The sequence below is a fragment of the Bemisia tabaci genome, chromosome 3 (assembly GCF_918797505.1).
Source record: "Bemisia tabaci chromosome 3, PGI_BMITA_v3".
NCBI lineage: Eukaryota > Metazoa > Arthropoda > Insecta > Hemiptera > Aleyrodidae > Bemisia > Bemisia tabaci.
In genome coordinates, this window is record NC_092795.1 from 24229234 (window position 1) to 24248779 (window position 19546).

General features: G+C 39.5%; 1 protein-coding gene across 1 annotated transcript in view; it reads left to right on the forward strand.

The window, feature by feature from the left end:
• The first annotated feature begins 6506 nt into the window (after positions 1-6506).
• LOC109031016 (uncharacterized) overlaps positions 6507-19546 on the forward strand; it is a 62806-nt gene continuing 49766 nt past the window's right edge. The window contains exon 1 of the mRNA XM_072297571.1: positions 6507-6696. Within this exon, the coding sequence (XP_072153672.1) occupies positions 6679-6696 (18 nt within the window). The 5' untranslated portion in view covers positions 6507-6678. The remainder of the gene's footprint in view (positions 6697-19546) is intronic.

Consider the following 19546-nt stretch of genomic DNA (forward strand, 5'->3'; position numbering starts at 1 on the left):
GCATACATAAAATGCCTTCAGAGAATCGAGTATGTAATGAGCTAAAATCAGCACACACATATTCGTAACAACAATTGCCTCAGACGCAGCAGAAGGCGCATTGCTCTCGCACACAGAACGGTCTCACAGAGTCAAGTATGTAATGAGCTGAAATCGGCACGCAAAACAAATTCGTAACAACAATTGCTGCAGACGCAGCAGAAAGGCGAATTGTTCAGTTTAAAAAAAAGAGTATGATAGGTAGTCTGCATGTAACGAGAGATTATATATTCAACATGAATCGAACTAAAAGTAAAAACTTGAACCGATCAAGATCGTTCCAATGGACAAGTAAATAAAAAAGCTGATCAAAATCAGTAGAAAACTTGCATTTTCCATGAAAATTTCGAATTGCGATACTTCAAAATCAGCAAGATTATGATTTTTCGCGATTTTGAGCCCACACGTACAATAGACTTACCCCAGTAAACCGTTTTTGGGTACATACTTGCCTCAAGACCCTGCTTGTGCCGAGAAGGCGGGCACGGACCCTAATTTATTATCCTGGACCAATGAAAAGCTTTTATCACAAAGTTTCGATGATTTTCTCAATCTGATACTAACCTAAATGTTGCGGTGCTACCCCAACTTAAATCGCGGTGCAGTTGTCCATGCTGTGTTGTTGGAAATGTCCATGCCATCCAACATATCGGGGGAGCACCGAACAAAACTAGAGGACAATTTCTAAAACTATTTTTTTCCAAGCTGACCGTGCTATTTGATCAGAATTCTCAATTATTTCTGAGTCAACGACAGTTTTTTGGAAGGAAACCGGCTTTAAGATATTTTAACGCCACCGACTTGAATGGCCACCGACCGAAAGATCGGGTACTTTGAAAAATTGCGTCAAATTTGTGATCAGCTGTCCCAACTCTTCCTGAGATATCACGTTTTAAATTAATCCGTAAGTACAAAGGTGACCGAGAGGCATTCATCCTTTTGGAATTTTCAAAAATAATACAATTTATCACTTACTTTTTTTTTTTCTTTTTCGCCCGATGAATATTTCGGTTGTCACTAATGAAACGATGGCCTTTTCGGCTTCAGTGGAAGCCATCACCAGGTAAATAATAGTGACAACCGGAATATTCATCGGGCGAAAAAGGAAAAAAAAAAAGTAAGTGACCATAGTTCCCGATAAAGAAAACAAAGGAGTAGTAGTAATACAATTTATCGTCAGTACAATAACTTCTCACAAAAGACAAGAGTCAATAATTAAATGCTCTCTTACTGTAAGATATTCGATCATTACACTTACTGTAAAAAATAAATTTCATTAATTCCCTCTCTCATCTCTAGCCCAACCAGATTAAGGCTCTGGCTACATTTGAGGGATCTTATGTTTTGTCAGGAAATGTGAGGTAGTTTTGAGGGAGAAAATCAAGACGTCTTAATGAGTTTTGCGTCTCCGATGTTTCAATCAATTATCGATTTAGCAAGAGTAAAATAATACGTGGGAGATAACCTAGCGGGACAAGTTTTGGGAAAGTCATTTTACTGATAACCTGAAATTGGGATATGTACTTATATTTAGACTCTCATCATCCATATGGGAAAATCCGCCAAGACAATTAATATAATCTCTCAGCAGATCGTATTTTGTTTCGTGGCGGGCCTAAAATCTGGTTGGAGGATTTCACGGCCGGATTCCTTGAGTGGTTGAAGAAAATTATAATCGCATCCTGTCTTCTTCCTCCTAAATGCCACCTGCGCAGGTAGCTCAAAAACCAGATTCTATTAAATGCGTGTATAATTTTGATGACTGATCGTTCGTTTAGAAGCTTGGTTTTCGATCCAATGTTGTTGACATTTAGTTAAAAAATTAATCGTTTCTTGGAGCTATGCGTTCATGGCTTAAGTTCTGAGTTTGAATTGTATTCTTTCATTTTACTTTAATTGATATACCTATGACAATTATTTTGCACTTGTATTTAACGTGCAAACAACAGATATAAAATGTTGGTGGTTCATACAGGTCAATGAACTGCATATCGATGGTAGGTAAAAGTACCAAACCGAGTATCTAGGTTTGCGACGTTGCAGGTTTCCTTTCATATTTAATTTTTTTAAACAGAGAACCTCTGAACATCCATTCATAAAAAAATCGGTGATTTTTCTTCTCTATGCCAGGAAAATTCTGAGAAAAACTTCAAAGAATTATGTTAATTTGTTCTCATTTAACAAAATAAATATGAGAATGGAGATTTTTATCACCGAAAAAAAAGATGTTCAAAAAATGTGTGGCAACTTTTGGATGCTGCCAGTAATACTGATGTTGATGACAACATCCAAGAGTTGTCGCACATGTTTTTAACATCTGTGGTGTTACTACAGCACCTTTTTTTCTGTGTACCAAACCACCTATCTCGTTTGCGATGTATAACGAGATATAGGTGCGGTTTGGTGGTTTCACCGTCGATATGTTTTTCTAAAATTAATGCGAATGGTTTTCGTGTAAGTATACAGGTTTCAAGTTTCACTAGCTTTATAGTGAGTTATGGTGGAACTTCTTAATGAAAAATTACGCAAGCTATCAAGTTTTGAAGATAGTTTGTAAGGGTAAGGGGAGGCTGTATCTCATTTATTTTTAGACATTTTCTGAGGATTAAGAAAGCAACCTTAAATTGGATTGAGATCAAACGCAGACTCGAAACTAAATTTTTGTGAACAGCGAGCTTCACAAGCAGGTTTTTAAATAAAAATGATACCTGCGAGTATAAAGAGAACTTGCATACCTATGTACCTTAATTCCAGTGTTTTTTTTTTTTTTTTTTTTTTTTTTTTTTTTTTTTTTTTTTTTTTTTAAAATTAAACTGCCATTCAATTTGCCAACACTCATTCTTCACTCATCGGCATATTTTTTCATCTTTGTTTCAAGAATACTATCTCCTTTCGAGAGCGTCTTGGGAACGTTAGCATGCACCCCCACCTTCATTCCCTTAAGATATGAAACTAGCGAAAAACTGTGACTGAAGTCACGGATTTAGATGCTTCGCCATAAATTATAACGTAAATAAATGATTACTTCATTAATTGAGAAAATGGACCTTTTCTACGACTACAAAACACACCATTAAAACACTTGAATTAGTTGACGCGATTTTAACTAAAGTTACACATCGTGTCTACGTAAAATTCCCCTATAGAGACCGTGTGACTATTATCAAGGGGGTGATACCTCTATTCGACCACGTGGGAGCTCGTGTTGCCTACTCTAAGTATTGAAGGCGAACTGCTACGGCATTAAAAGTACCCCAAACGATTTTATAAAAACTTATTTTTCGGTGTATTAGGAGGGAGCGCGCCATTTCACGACGATACCACTATTCGACCACAAGGTAGCTCGTGTTGCTTGCACTGTTATTGAAGGCGAACTGACATGACGTGACTGACATGAAAATTTTCGTGCGTGCAACAAATTCGCCGACAAGGACCGCCTGAATATTACATGGGGGAATGGGGGATCTCTTATTTCTTAGACTTTTTAAGTTTTGTCAGAAGCTGGAAGTCGAACGGTGCGATGTCAGGACTATAGGCGGGAGGATTTATAGTGTTTTTTTCCATGATACCTTCAGTTCGTGAGTTAGCAACTCAGTTATTGCTCCATTTAGATGTGTATAAAACGATCAAGTCTTGGCGAGGGAGGATACCTCACCTAGAATCGATTTTTATAATTTGGTTTTGAATGGAGAAAGAAATGTGTTACCAACTAACAAGAATCACTACTGTGTCAGTGCAGCTTGCCACGTGCGCCCGATTATTAGCTTTGATGCAACATGCAACAGCCATGTCTCCTTGACGTCATGTTGTTAAAAGCAGACGGTATCATTGGCGAGTTTTGGACGGTTCATGATACTAAATAAAACTATCAAAAGTTTGCTTTTCCGAAATGTGATGTTACTGGAGTGATAAATGATATAAAATTTTTATCTCGAGGTTGATTCTTTCCTCGAGGAAACTGCGTCTGAAAATAAGTGAAGATATCCCCCAACAAATGGCCAGACGTCATATCTTGAGTGATCTTTGACCAAATATAAGCTCCACAATTTTTTTGTTTTTTTAAATTAATGAGTGTTGTTAGTTTTCTTTCTTCGCTTGCGCAAAAACCTGTCGCATTACTTTTGAAAAGACCCTCAGGTATTATAGATTGTCCCAATGTCTCTGTAACAGAGACGTTCAAATCGGATGTCGGCGGTGAAACTACCAGACCATGTATCTCCGTTTGCGACTTTCCAGACTTCCTCCCATACTTTATTTTTTAAATGGAAAACTACGCAATGTCAATTCTGAACAACTTATGTGATTGTTCTCTTCATGTAAAAATTGCAAAGAATGGTATTGATTCGTTCTCTTTCAAAAAAATAAAATGAAAGCTGATTTTTTTAGATACCGCGACGGAGATACGAGGTGTGGTAGTTTTGTGTATACCGAAACTTTAATCATCGGAATTTGTATAGTTACCGGGTATAATTGATTTTAATTAAAGCTTCAAGACCCTGAGAATGTTTGCATGTTTGCTTTCAGTAATTTTCATTTGTGCAATTTTCAGATTGTATGCAGGTATTGAAGTTACTTAAATATCTAATGCATTTCCTAAAACCCTTATATCAGATTCAGATTTCAGTCTCAAACATACTTTTTAGTTACCAACAGCTTTACCACGCCAAGACTCCTTAGAGATACCTACCGCTTTGTTATGCACCTAATCTATGTATGAAACTATCACTTTCAATCAGAGGACTCGTGTTACGATTGTTACATTCAATGGCATCACAGTTCACACAACATATCAATCTAAGTTCCCTGGTAAAAATTAACAGTAGAATGTGTGTCCCAAAATACTATAGACCTACAGCCGGCTGTAAGATTTCCAATAGCTTCTGTAGCCGGCTGTACAATTTATTATAGCCTTTTATAGCCGATGGCGATTAAGCAACAGCCAGACGATAAAGTTTATGCTGAACGTTACTAAATACGGATACTAGGACTTAGTTAGTTTTTGGACTACCGCTCTCTTTTTGTGCCGTAGTATTTTGATTTATTTTGCGAGGAAAGCTCCGTACTTTTGAAGGATGCCTGTCATTCTTAATATGTTGGAGCGCCTTCAATTCCTTATGATACTGTGCAATACCTCTGGTGTGAAATAGTTGCTTCAGGCGCCATGGCATGCTGCGGCGCGGCGCGGCGGGCGAGCAGAGAGCGGGAAACGCGCATTGACGCCTACAAACCTAACAGGGATACTTCACGCATTGCGCAATGCGTGAAGTGTCCCTGTTAGGTTTGTAGGTGCCAATGCGTCGCCGCTCCGCTTTGTGTTAGGCTCTGATATTTAATCTCGCGGAGTCAGCGTTTTTCAACTCATGATTTTGAAACGTTTGCACACTCTGTATGGACCATCTAATTTTAATTGATGAAAAAAAAAAATATGTTTTCAAGAATAATATAATGTGTGTTTTGTAAATATTAAGGTAGTTCCGTATCAAACTTAATGATTTCCAAAGCACACGAATTGCTACACAATTTTTTATAGCCTTTTATAGCCAATGGCGATAAAGTGTAAATCCCGGCGATACGAACTATAGCCCGACTGTATACTTTTTTATAGCTTCGTATAGCCCGGCTATATGATTTGCTCCGCTTTCTACAGCCAACTATATGATTTTCATTAGCCTTCTTTAGTTGGCTATAAGAACTCTCACGGTATTTTGAAACACAGCTCGTATCGCCAATTTTTACCAGGGTTAACCATCAAACCCATGTGAAGGCTGCATTAAATGAAAGGTCATGGCCAATTTATTTTAATTTATTGAATAAAGCCATTAAAATTACGGGCAGCTTCACGGTGTGATGAGGTTTACATGGGACTAACCTTGCTCTTTGGGAAATATCTCTAAGGAATTTTAACTTTTCGAATTATTTTGGGAATTAGTTAGCACTTAGAGGCTGATGAGTAAACCAGAGGAGAAATGAAAGCTTGAAAATAACCAGAAGCCGATTAAGACGTCCTCTACAATCACTGATTGGGCTGATTCAAGTGTGGGCTTGGTGACAAACTATCCCATCTAATAGCTCTAATCCGATCAACCGTTCCTTGTTCCATTACTTAATTAAGCATCGGTCAACGTTGTACGTCGCACATAGCACCAAGCCAAGGGACCTAGATCTCTTGAAAAACGGCGTGGACACAAAGGGGAACCGGTTTATTTGCATGGTCAAAATAAATCGGAACACATGTTGATTGGTGGGTGCATTAAAAGGGATTAATGGTTCGTCTACATTCATTGCGATGCACCCGAGAACAAGGCGAAGAAATTGAAAATGTATCGCGGGGCGAGGCGGAGAAAGGAGAAGAAAGGGTGAGAGAGACTGAAAAGGAAAGAGAGGAGCTGCCAAGTGGGGGGAGAGGATAGAGAGAGAGCTGGTGGGTCCGAGGCGGACCCACAGGTGAAGTTAAATTTCCTGCTAATATTAGATCTCAGTAGCTTCTCATCCTAACCAGGAGTTACTGGGTATCTTCGGTCTTGCCGCACGGGTGTTGTGAGAGGTGAATTTTTCGGGTTATAATTTTAGAATTTTGGTTCCTTATCTCCTGTTATAGGAGAGTTCTTTCTTGAAGTTTTACACTATATTTTTATCAAAATGAGGTGCTCAGTTCAGGTAAGAGTTTATTCTTTTATTAATAACTTTGCTGCAATCATTATTTTCTATTTGTATTTTGTTTACTTTAACCTAAACAGGGTCCCTCAAAATACTAGAAATGAGGAGCCTCTATTTTATATCGTAGGAAAATTGATCAAAAGTTGTAATGATACGGCTCAGCATGAATAAAAAAATATTTTTAAATATACTCTAAAAACTTTAATGACAGAAACACATGAAGTTAATTGATCAATTAGCCGAAATGTTTTTTACATCGGACGGATAGAATATTTTCACCCCTGCCTCTCTCAAAAGAAGGCACATTTTTATGGAGGTCGATCCTGGATACAGCTGTTAGTTAAACCTTTAATTTTTGGTAGGCGGTACCTAATCTTTACGAGCACTAAAATCGCTACTCTCACATAAATAAATAGAGAATTTAAAAATTTCCAATGTGTTCACCATGTTCTACTTAGATTATTGACAAGAGAACGTGTGTTGTTATGACTAATTTTTAACTTGCAGTCTTCTGCTGTTCTATTTCTACTGCTGAGCGTTCGACCAATGCCCATAAAAAAACGTGCAAGTTTTAGAAAGACTGCGTTTTAATTTCAAACATTTTGTAGATTCATGAAATTGTAAAGAGGTAAAAAGTTAAGGTTTCCTTTCTCAAAATATAACAGTTTAAAATATGGCTCAGAAGTTGATCTATGTATTGGCCTCAAAGTTTTGATCCAGCGACTTCACGCGGTTAGGTCACAGGTCAACCTGTTTTCTCCTACTTTCATAGGCACAATCAGCCTTAGGCCTCCAACTTGTTTATATCCAAGCCGTTAGTCATATACCGCGATCCTGAAAGCTTTCTCTAGCCCCGAAGAAACATAGTAACTTCTGCTGCACTACGATTTATCTAGTGCTTTCGAAGAAAGTCAAAAGTGGAGTTGTAGTTCAAGACTCAATTCCAATATCAAATCTTTGTTTCATTGACATTTTTTCCAAATTACGAGAGACTCAGACGAAGTCCTCAACTGCCTTGTTATCGCTCTGCTTTATTCCTGCAATATTGAGGCGAACATGTGTAGATAACAAACGTCTGCAATAAGTTCTTGGATCCGAATTGCCGAATATTCGTTATCGCTGTTTTGTCTATTTGGTCTCTGTGATCCCTTCCAACGGAGAACCGCTTATGGACATGAGACCGCCGACTTCTTCAACTCTTAATTGAGGAACATGTATCCCAGATCATGCGGATTTCTTCTTCATTTACATTAAGCCGAGTCCTATCAGGCCCTTCTTTATGCGACAAGAAGCTCGGCTGAATGCGTCCACGGGAAAACAGGCCGTTCAGAGTATTTGCGACTCTAATTGATATCAACTGTCTCCCCGAGAGTTTATTTAGGTTCATGAATTAGTCTTCCTCTCGACCTCTCGGTGTTGTCAAATTGAATCACAAATTAGTTGCGCGTGTCGCGGAATAATTTAATAGTGCCCGAAGCTGGAGGATCAGTCAAAAACTGCGGAGCGAACTCAGCAGAGGTGGATACAGCAATTTGGCAACACCGGATTTCCTCCATTTAAACCTATGTTAAATAATCGATTATTGTCGGAGTACCTGGCCCCTCCAAAAATCGATTAGTTTCCATAGGTTTAAATGGAGAAAAACAATGTTGCCAATTTGCTGGATCCGCCAGTGGAACTCAGTGGCAAGTCGGTGTATAAAGCTGCATATCTTCATGAAAAATGTGGCGAATGGCGCTAGTCACTGGACTCGTGGTTGGTTGGTAGATACTTATTACAACCATCAGCTTAATTCGATTTTCAGAGGGTTAGCCACGTGACCAGAAGTACAGTCAAACAATTGACATAGTGGGACCAGAATGTCTTTACTTCTAAGAGGCCACCTTGGAGACTCAAACGAAAGGGAAAGAAAGTATGCCATCCCGTGGCGTCCGACCTAGCCGAGTGACTACTCACGCTATGGATCATTTCATTGGTCTTAGAATTGCCTTTTAATGGTAAAAGGTCATGTATTAGCAAAAAAATGATATCTATCCAATAACGCCTAGTTTAAAAGTCCAACATAAACGTAGATACCACCCTCCAAAAACACGGCGTATGACTTCATCCTTCGCAGTGGTACATTCCACGAATTCTCTCCATTTCGGTTTCATCAATCAGTGATACACACATTTCCACGGGTTTTTCAACTGAATAGACAATCAAGGTGAGAGAAACCATGGGCTGCACTACCGCGGTGGATGACACCATACGCCCTGTTTTTTAAAAGGCGATATTTTCACTCATACTGGACATGGAAACTTGGTATTCAGACAGATCTTACATTTTTTCCTGATATGTATGATTTAAAATAATCGAAACACAATTCTGTAACAAGCGCAACTAACCCATAGCGTCCCAAATTTTTAATCGTGAAAATCTAAGAGCGTATTATGCTGTATTTTGAATAATCAGAAGTCAATTTTGAAACGCCCAACTATATATTCAAAGGAAACTTTTCTAATAGAAAAGACCAGTGGCGTGCGGTCCGGATAAGCAAGGCAAGCACTGCTTGCCCAAAGATTTCTAAAGTAAGAAGAAAATTACACCTATTAAATGTTTTACATTTTAGCAAATATAATTTATTAAATGCGTTCAGTAAGTAAATTGCATTAAAAACAGAAAGAGAGGGAGACAGAAATACGTACAGAGCCACCAAAGTAGGAAAGCAGAAGAGCGCATGGAGGTGGCGCAGCGCGCTGCGCGGCCTGAACACGGGCCAACTCATGCGCTGGAGAATCGCTTGCGATCAGCTGAGCGGAGCGCGCTGCTTCTGCCTCCGATGCGCTATCTTGTTCCCTCTTTTCGTCGAGACTTGCCTTCTTGGCATGATCTGAATTTTAAAGGAAGATCACCGTTGCGTTTTCATTACATTCGGCATCGCGGAGAATTCCACCGGGGAGACTTGTCAAAGAATGTTTTGGACCTACGCCCCACGAGTGTGGTCAATTTAGATTAAGGTAAATATAAAATGTGCATTCATCAGAGGCAGCTGAAATGATATCTCTAGAAACATTACGCAACTCCCAGTCTTTTGGCGAGGTTGTCTCATCGGAAAACAAAAATGAATTAATTTATGGTGATTCGGTCGTGCAACATTTTATTCCGAAAGTTTTTCCACGTAGAAAAAAAACGTCATTCTGCGGCTCTTCTATTTGGGGAAAAATTATGAGAGAAAGTCAGCAGGGTTGCGATCCGCGAATTACGCGTTTTAGCAGTTTCATCGGTGATAAAGGATTGATGTATATTATGTAATAATTCCACCCTCACGAAGGAACATTACTAGATTTCAAAGTTACCAAATTTCCCTTCGCAAATTGAATTTTAACCAAGAAAATCTCAGGCATTTCTAACTAAGAACTTTGCTGATTTTTCCTTTAATCTTACGCAAAAATCAGAGACAATTTTGACGGAAATTGCACGCTTATATACTTGTGAAAAATTGAACTGTTCGAGTAAATTTTGCAACCTTGGAATGGAGTTACGTTTCCTCCTTCGGAATTTGACGTTTTAAGATTAATATATGATGAAAAAACTTTACATTCCCCCCCCACCCCTTTTTATTCATATGATAAAACCACCAGAACACGATTTTGTATTTACGCGTAGGTAGCCCAATAGAGAATTTGCAGGTGTCTGAAATTTGATGAATTTCGAGTTTGAGTGGAAACTACTGGGTGAATTGAACACGAGGATAACCTTGGTTCATGAATTGAACAATTATTGGAGAAGATAAGACAAAATGATCTAATCTGCAAAAATACGTGTATTTAAATGGGACATGCCGCCAGATGACGTCACTAGGCGGTGCATTTTCTCACTTTTAAATCTATTTTTATACTATTTCTCATATCAGAAAAAAATTATAAAAAATACTGTGAAATCAGCTCTTTAAGCACTTTCAGATGAAGCAAATAAAATATTTGCATGCAAATTCTCCATTATTACAAATTGCTAAAAAGCACCTTTTCCCACTAATTATCTCAAATTTTGTGATGCTGCCCTTATGTTACAAAAAGACCAAAACCAAAAAACTCCGAAACTTGTCGAAATTTTGTCCCGATAAAATTTTTCTTTTAAAATTGGCAGCCACGAACCACTCCTTCGGTGGGTATATTCAACCTGTCATACCCTCCTAATTCCAATTAATAGTCTTCACGTCAGCCGCGAGCCGTAAATCTCGACAAATTGCTCTCATTTTCAGATTCTTGACCTTCCTCTAGGTTCCGATTCCACCAATGATCGAGGCGTCTCCGTTTGGTGCGAAGGTGATTTGTTTTTCAGGAATATGGAAGGCTCTTTGTTCGAATTTCCGCGAGGCAATTACGCCACCTCTGATTAAAACAAATTAACGCCAGGGAAACACCCCTCATTTTCAAAAGAGTTTACCGAACGCTCAAAGTGATGGGAATAGGTCCAATGCCTGACGTTTTCTTGAGGAAAAATGTGGGAATATTTAAACGTTGCCAAGTTTTTTTTGTTTTTTTGTAAACACCGATTTTCTAGAGATCTTATGATTTCCCCGAAATTTTTAGTCAGTATAATTTGAAATTTAAAGTAGAATATCTGAAAATTTCAAGAAAAAATTCATAACTTCTCCAAAAATTATATCTTACAAAAAAAAAAATCGGCGAAAACCTCATGTTTCCTGAAGGGAAAAGGCTGTGTGGACATTGGACATAGCCGAGTGACCTCTAATAAAATTCGGAGTCGCTATAATAGTCTTATACTTTTATATTTTTTGACATTTTAAAGCATATAATTTACAATTTAATATAAGCTATCTGAAAATTTAAATATACTATCACTCGTGATCTTTCCTAAAAATAAACATTTTATCGAGAAAAATTTGACAACATTCAAATGTTCGTATAACGTTCTTCCTTACCAGAACAGAGCGCCTCCTGGCTCTTAGACAAAAAGTCAAGATGCGAAGAAGAATCGCTAAATCGAAAATGGAAGTTAACCATGCCACCACGAGAAGGGAATCTATTTTTCCAAGCTCCAGGCTAAGTATGATTAGACTCTCGTTTTAATCAGTTAATCCATTAATCCTGCGTTTCTAATCTGAAGGCGTTGGTTATTGAACTATATATTCTAGGGAACGGTGGAAAATCTGGGATGAATATTTTTTTATTACGGGTATAAGACTGGTTCACAACTCAAGAAAATAACTACTTTTCGAGCCTTTGATCGTAAACAAAGTGTTTAGAGTCGGCAAAAATTAGCCTGTAAGACCTGCATCCGTTTGAAATATCTTCAGGTCGAAGTGAACATATTTGACCGCATATAAACAAGTCTATAAAAAATAAATTGTTTACCACCACGTTTTGCAGGTGCACTCAAAGCACTTGATCTCTATTATCTCATAGGTGTAATTCCAATGACAAGGTTGACAGTGAAGGGTTTAAAACGGAAAATTATGTTAATCGGAAATTTCTGAGTTTCCGAGTATTCTATATTAAGGTAGTTGAAAGGTTAGCCTTTTGTTATGGATAAATTGCTCCATGGATTAAAAATACGCTCACACGGATAATTATTTAAAGTCGTAAATTTTATTTTGATGATAATAGTTTGTCTAAATATGGAGTACCCAGGTAGGGAGGGTATGTACTTGTCAAGCCATTTCAAGGAGGTTTTTGGGCCCTAGAGAGTAGCCGAAATCCCCACATGAAATGTTCGGGGTAGACTCGTTATCAGCCTTCAAATATTTAGGTCGGGAAATTTTGAAGATAACCGCCGTCCTGTACCTTTGAAGTGGTGATGACACATAGCCAGTAAGTAGCGTAGCCATTAAGTTTTATGAAGGAACGGGGTGCTTGCGGTCAGAAATATCTCATGGGGAGAGTCTGAGGGTACAAATTTTCTAAAAATCGAGAAAAATGACCTGTATCGGTAGAATGTTCCGGTCATTTGGGGGGGGGGGGGGGGTGGTTAGACCACCTGAACTCTCCTCTCCTCGGTGACCACACCACTGCAGATGATACTTATTTCTTTTTGATATCATTGAAACTTATGTGAAAATAATTTGGTAAATTCACGAGGAGGAAATTCAGAGGATTTTTTGAGATCATAATTTGGCTAATCATTTGGGCTCTAACTTTTTCGGGATCGCAGAGTTGTTCATACTCTCCGTGTATCGGCGCTCCAACAAGATGTTGATGGCCGTAGCCTTGAAAGAAAAAGTGAGCGGATGACAGGCGGCTGAGCATAGTGTCGTCGCGGATGATTTGGTTTATTTTGCCGCATGTCACAAGTTCAATAAACAAACAGGAGCAAGATTCTTGTCACGCTGGGTTTGTCGCGGCCAGGAACACAGCATCGGCGCGTCATGCGTCACTCCGAAACATCAGACGCATCACCGACCGCGTCTCGCCCAGGTCTTTGTTGTCAAATATCCCGCCAGATACATCAAAACTTCAATAAAAACCAGTGTTTCAGCTAGGAATTCTTCATGAGGTTAGTAGTTTATCACCAAAAACTTGTCATGAAAAAGGTGGATCCAAGGGCAGGAAGTTCCTGAAAACGGCTGAAATCCACCGTTTTGCGGAGGGATTTCGGGTCATCCTCCTTCAGGGACCTAATTGCCTGATGATATAAAAGATGAAGAGGGAGGTGTCTTTCAGCTAAAATGGCCCGTAGATGATAAAGCCCTAAAAGGGTGAACAAAGCCCTCCCAGCCAGTGGCACGGAGCCTTGAAGAGAGCCCCCTTTAGCTCATGGTACTTACAATTGGACTACGTTTTGAAATTCGGAACTATAATTTCTGGCTCATCTGTAAAAACACTTACGTGCATAGGGACACTAATGGTACATACGTTGTTTCTAAACAGAGCCAGACATTGTAGTTCCTCATTGCAAAATGTAGTTAAATTAGTCCTAAAAATGGTCCTCTTTGGCCAGTGGAGCGTAGCCCTGATAAATTTAATCCCTTTTTTTCTAAGTTGACCCCGACCTCATCAAAATATACACTCGGTGATTCAAAAGTCCTACGCCGCTCCTAAAACCCGTAGGCTCTTCCTCCTTTTCAGAGCGGTGCCCTTAAAATGTTGAGAGGTCCCAAATTTCGTTCTTTTGCCCTACACGGACTCGCGAGATTTCGAGTTTCCATGTCAATTTGTTCAAAGGTTCCAGGGGTGGAGGGACTTTTGGATCCCTGATTGACATGAACAAAAATGCTATTGATTTGAACAACTAATAAAATGAGATAAATGTACCACGTGCTGAAAGGGGTTGATTCAGCTTCAACAGACAAAATACACCCAAAAATGCAAAATATCGACCCTCAAGGAGCAATTGAAAGTTTGAAGACGAAAAACAGGTGGCTCCAGATAAAGTCTGCTGAAGTTCACTTGCACAGTTGCTAGACTTCGATTGACATGCAGTGTTCTAAAGAGCATTAAAGAGCGTGCAACAGTTGGAACTAAAAACCCTTATTCTTGATCCACAGTTGTTTAAATTTTTCTATGCGCTGCACAGCGTGATCGAGTTTCATTTTTAAGGACCTTCACCCGCCTGCATCATGTGACTCTAAGAGGGAGGGGGGCTGTTGAATTAAATATCATCCTTATTCGGAGCACAGTTGAGATTTCTATCGCAAACGTGAGCATATAACATCGAAATTTTTGGCCCAAAATCGTTATTTTCCTGTGCTTAATAATGTGAGTTTTCACCTTAAAGGCCTTTACCTGACTCTTCATCATGCATGCATGACTCTCGGTATGGAGGAAAAAATTAACTTAGAAATCACTTTCGTCTGGAGCGCATTTTACCCCTCTTTATCGCAAACGTGACGATATTGCGGACATCGATTATGATAGAGGCTGAGTGCGCTTCAAATTTGAATTGTATGCACTCCAATTTTTTTTCTTCTTTTTTGCTCTAAACACAAAATGCTCAGACCAGATAATGACTACCTTATAATTTACTCTCTATGAAAGCAGATATGGCTCCGTCATTTTTAACAGTATGAAATCTTGTGACGGTGAAATTCTAAAAGCGCGCTCGGCCTGCGGCGTTGGAGACTCCCTGTCATTCGTTATTTTTTCGGCGGAGAATCATTTAAAATCGTCATTTAATTGAAAACATTCATGATTTTTCAACTCAGTTTGAAGAATATGCTTTGAATATTTGAAGGAGCGACGTTGATTCATTTTATTATTTCAGATGAATCTAAAGAAGAAGAGAGGAGTAGACGTACCTAAAGAGACATCGAGACATCAATAAGCAAATAATGTTTTCGCAATATATTTAGGTTTCACAAACGCAATTTTCTTTTTTTTTTAGGAATAATCAGTTGAAATGTTTCTTTTGGGCGTAACGGATAATTTTCTGCCAAAAATCCAAAGGGGATCCAGTATTCTTGTAAAATGTATTCGACATCTCGTTCTCGATTGACAATTATCACTATCTTCTGCTATGGTTTCATCTTTAAAATAACCGGGGAGAGAGTTTGATGAGTAATAGGGGAAAGAAACACATAAATGAAGGTTATTTTTTTTTTTTTTAAATACTATTAAAAAGGGCTCAAGAGTGCTTAAAGGAAAGATGGATAAATATTCGAAGTGCGAGATCAGTATTTTAGCAAATTTTGTTTCATATCCCCGCGAATATCTCGCCATAGACCATACCTTAAAAAGTTCAAAAGAAACTGAAATTGCGAGACACCACAATAGCGATACGTGGTTTCACAACTAGGTACACTATCAATATTGTCTCGAGCCGTGATCGAGTTATGGAGTGGCAGCGTCGGCGTCGGATGTCAATTTTCCCAATATCGCGGAGATTGACGTATTGGTGGTGGCCTGGGCCGCGGCTGCGGGCGTCTTCTCACGCTCGCGGCACTCGCGGCCCTGCGCGGGCTCGCCGCGGCCGTGTCGCTTTGTTCTAGCTCGCGAGAAATTTGCATGCAGCCGGCGTCGCCGCTCCCGTCAATCACCAAGCCTAAGTGCCTCCCAGAACGGAAAGGAATGCACCGCCACGATAAAACATGAAACGTAAAAAATATGAGCCATGATGGATAGAGTACCTATATTGAGAGAGTATGGTCACTGGGCCCCATGGAGAGGCTTAGGACCCAAAAAAGGCGGTGCTTTGTTTTGGTTTTTGTGGATGGGAGGGGAGTCATTGCCAACTTTTGACGGTTACCACCAACCGTACTTGCTGCCAACCTTACTACATCTAGGATAATTTTTCTCAAAAATTGCACACGATTAGTCTTAAAAATATGTAAAGAAGTCGCAATAGTGCATTTGAGTAAATTTCTCGTGACTATAAGCAAAGAAAACTACATTTTGAGTCATTTTGCAATGCATTAATTTAAGGCGTCCGCCATTTTTGGGTCCTAAGGGCTTCATTCAGCCTAAGATGGCTGAGCCAATCAGAGGTGGTAACGCCAGTGGCCATACTCTCTCAATATAGGTACTCTAATGATGGATATTCGGATCGGGCTCGGTGTGGAGGAAACGAAATTATGATCAACTCACGTAAAATGAGCTTAAAATTTCCACTAAAAATCTGCGAGGAGAAAACGAATTAGGTTGCGAGGACTAAGAGCTTATTCGACCGCTCTTTAAATAGGTATTTTTCCGAGGGATGCCTCATACAGCTCACAATATGATTAAGGGAGCTTTCACGGAAAAGAAGTGTCAGGGGTTATCCCCTAACATTGTGGTACTACCCCAATTTGTTGGATGATATGGACATCTCTAATTAATTGTGGTAGTACCGCAACATTTGGGTTAGTTACCTAATTTAGTGGGGTACTACCATAATTAATTGGGGTGCTACTATAATTAATTGGAGTAATACCACAATTAATTTGAAATATCCATACCATCCAAGAACCTCGTGATTTTTTTCCGTGTTAAGGGGACCTTTGCCATACTATCATAGACAGGACCATTTCACAGACTTTGAAAAAAATTCAGAAGTTAAACTTTGGACGTATGTATATTCTACCAAAACATAATTTTTGACACAAAAATACGGCAGGTAAGTACCTGCCGTATTTTGTGCTTCGGGTTTTGCAAATTTTAAAGTAGACCCGTTCCAAGGTCTGAGGATACGTTCTAGTACATTTTTAGCGAGACTTACATTTTTGTTTGTGTGAGAGAGCAATTGAGTCCGTTTACTAACAATTAATGGAGCCTCCGGCACTACATTCAAGACAAATAAGGGATTCAATAATACATATAGAAATTCTTGGATCCTGTATCGGTTTTAAGTCAATTTTCTAATTTGGGACCATAATTGATTTTAAAAATCTCAAAATGACTAGGTTCTATTAAATCAATTCTCTTCCATTCCTCATGAGTCAACACCCTTTCCAGTCAACCTTTCTAACACTCACTTAAAAGAACAAACAAAAAAAATTAAAATTGGCACACTTCTTCCAAATGAGGGCTTTAATCCATGGTTCCATTTGAGAATTCGAACACATTCTTAGGACCATCGCAACTCAACCGATTCCTCTTTTCGATGATTGGTCCGTCTAAGGCCTAATGAGCATAGTAACACTTTCGACCTCATTCAAGCAAGAGAGCAAAATGTTTTACCCGTAGGCGGGCCTCATGAGATTGCAAATCTGCGCGCGCCGAGAGATACCTCCCGATGCATTCATTTCCGGCTGCGACCGTGGATAGGGCAATTTAAAATGCAAGTTCAACGTAGCTGACTCAATACTACTGCCATTGACCGATACATTCACATACTCCCATGCATGAGCAGCCGTAATATTCGGAGCTGTCCATACTTACCCTGCTTTCACTCGGAATGTGGGTGCAAAATGGTGCTCAAAAACGCCACCAGGGACGACGAGACCATTCTTACGTATTGAGGAGGAACGCAGTTTGAGAACTCGAATGTTGCAAAATTTCCCTTTATTGAGCACTTGTGACCATTTATGGATGAATGGACCTTTGCCTTCAAAATCTGAGAACCAATGAAATTAGGCTTCAGAATAGCTTCATCTTAAGAAGGTCTTTAAAAAAACCTTCTTTTTAGGTTGGAAAACTTAAAAGTTTCCTGGAGGTGTTGAAGTCAGGTTAACTCCAAAAAACGCCTTGGCACAACCTATGGTAAACATATTTTCTTCGACTTGAAATCGACTTTTTCGTCGAAATAAAAAAAGAAAAAAAAATCGTAGAAATCTAAAAAACTAACCTTTCGCCCTATCTTGACAGAAATCACTCTATGGGGAATGTTACCAGCATTGACTGAGCCTTTTTTTCTCGTAAACGGCCAAATTTTTTTTTGATAAAGTCATAATATACTTTCTTGTAAACGGACTAAACAAACAATTAAACTCTCCGGAGATACATATACTTGAATCGCTTTTATAGCGCTCTCTGGCGCTCTGCGACGCCTAATCGCCACAAAACTCGGTCTTCCCTCAATCGATCAGGGCAGTCTTTCCAAAGGAATTAAGGATGTAGAGCCAGTGCCTGAGCAACAGCAGGGACAGGGGATGCAAGAGCGTGAGGTAAGATACAACATCGAAAGTTTGGAGCACCCTAGTGTCAACTCTCTGGAGATACCGAGAAAAAATAAATACAAGTTTTCCAGATAATCCAATTTCATCCGAGGAAATTTGGCAACGTTTGAATACTCTTACGGCGTTTTTCCTTAGCGCCGCTGCATTGTCTACCGGAGCGCCGTCAGGTTGACGGTGACCTCAAACCGATATTTTCGTTTCCCGTGGATCGACGACTGTCTGCAGCAAGGCGCCGTTGACACGTGGCCGAGGAAAAGCTCCCGGCTCGACTCCGGAGAACGGAGGACGGCTCGGGGTTTTCGGTCGACTCTGGCAGTGGCGATCGGAGGCGATGATAAAAACGTGTTAATATCCAATCTAATTCCCGGCACTCGTCCAAGTTCCACGGACCGCTCCGTTCGTGACTGCCAAGTTGCCTCTGGAGCACGGGAACCGATTTCGAGGAACTCGATCGGGTCCTCGGCCGAAATTAGGATCGGGAGCTCTTGATTCCTGAAACGAGAGTGTTAAAATGTAGATGAAGAATGTAGATAGAATTTGATGCTGAGAGGTACTTTGCAGGAACCGCCGGAGCCAAAAGGATTCCGTCGAATATATAGCGTTTTCTTCATAGCGGTTTGAGAGGCGCTGCCTCTTGAGAGAGAGCGTGATGTTCGATTTTCTGGACACATGTTACCTATTTATTTTGAATGGATGCGGCATTACTACATAAAAAAAATCTCGTGAAAAAGAGTGGGATTTGTAAAACTATACACGGAGGAAAAAACTTCGTGCATGGGACCCGAAGTTTTCGGATCTCGCATCCGAAGTTCGGGTCAGACATCTGAAGTACTTAGGTATGTACCGGATACTTCAGATGTGTGACCCGAACCCTTCGTTATGTTCCTAAGTATTTTAGATGTCTGATCCGAACTTCGGCAGCTGGACCTCGAGTTTTCGGATGCGAGATCCGAAAACTTCAGAGGTCCATATGACCTCAACTTCGGGTCCCATGCACGAAGTTTTTTTTCTCCGTGTATTAGATAAATACGTATACGAAATAATTGGAGGGAACAGAAGTCCGAAGATGTAGCCAAAAAAGGAGAACTTTCGCAATAACCACTCACGGATACATTAAACTCCATAGCCTCTTAGATCTTTGTAGCTCTATCTGAAGATAGTACCTGGTTGCTTAATACAATGGGCTTGTTCAGTAATATTCAATTTTTGCATTGATGGAAAGTAGATTTTACTTACTTCACAGGCATTCTTCGGAGAGTTTTTTGAACGTTATTATCAAAGTAAAGTTTAAGATTAATCCGGAAAAATTCCCGTGAA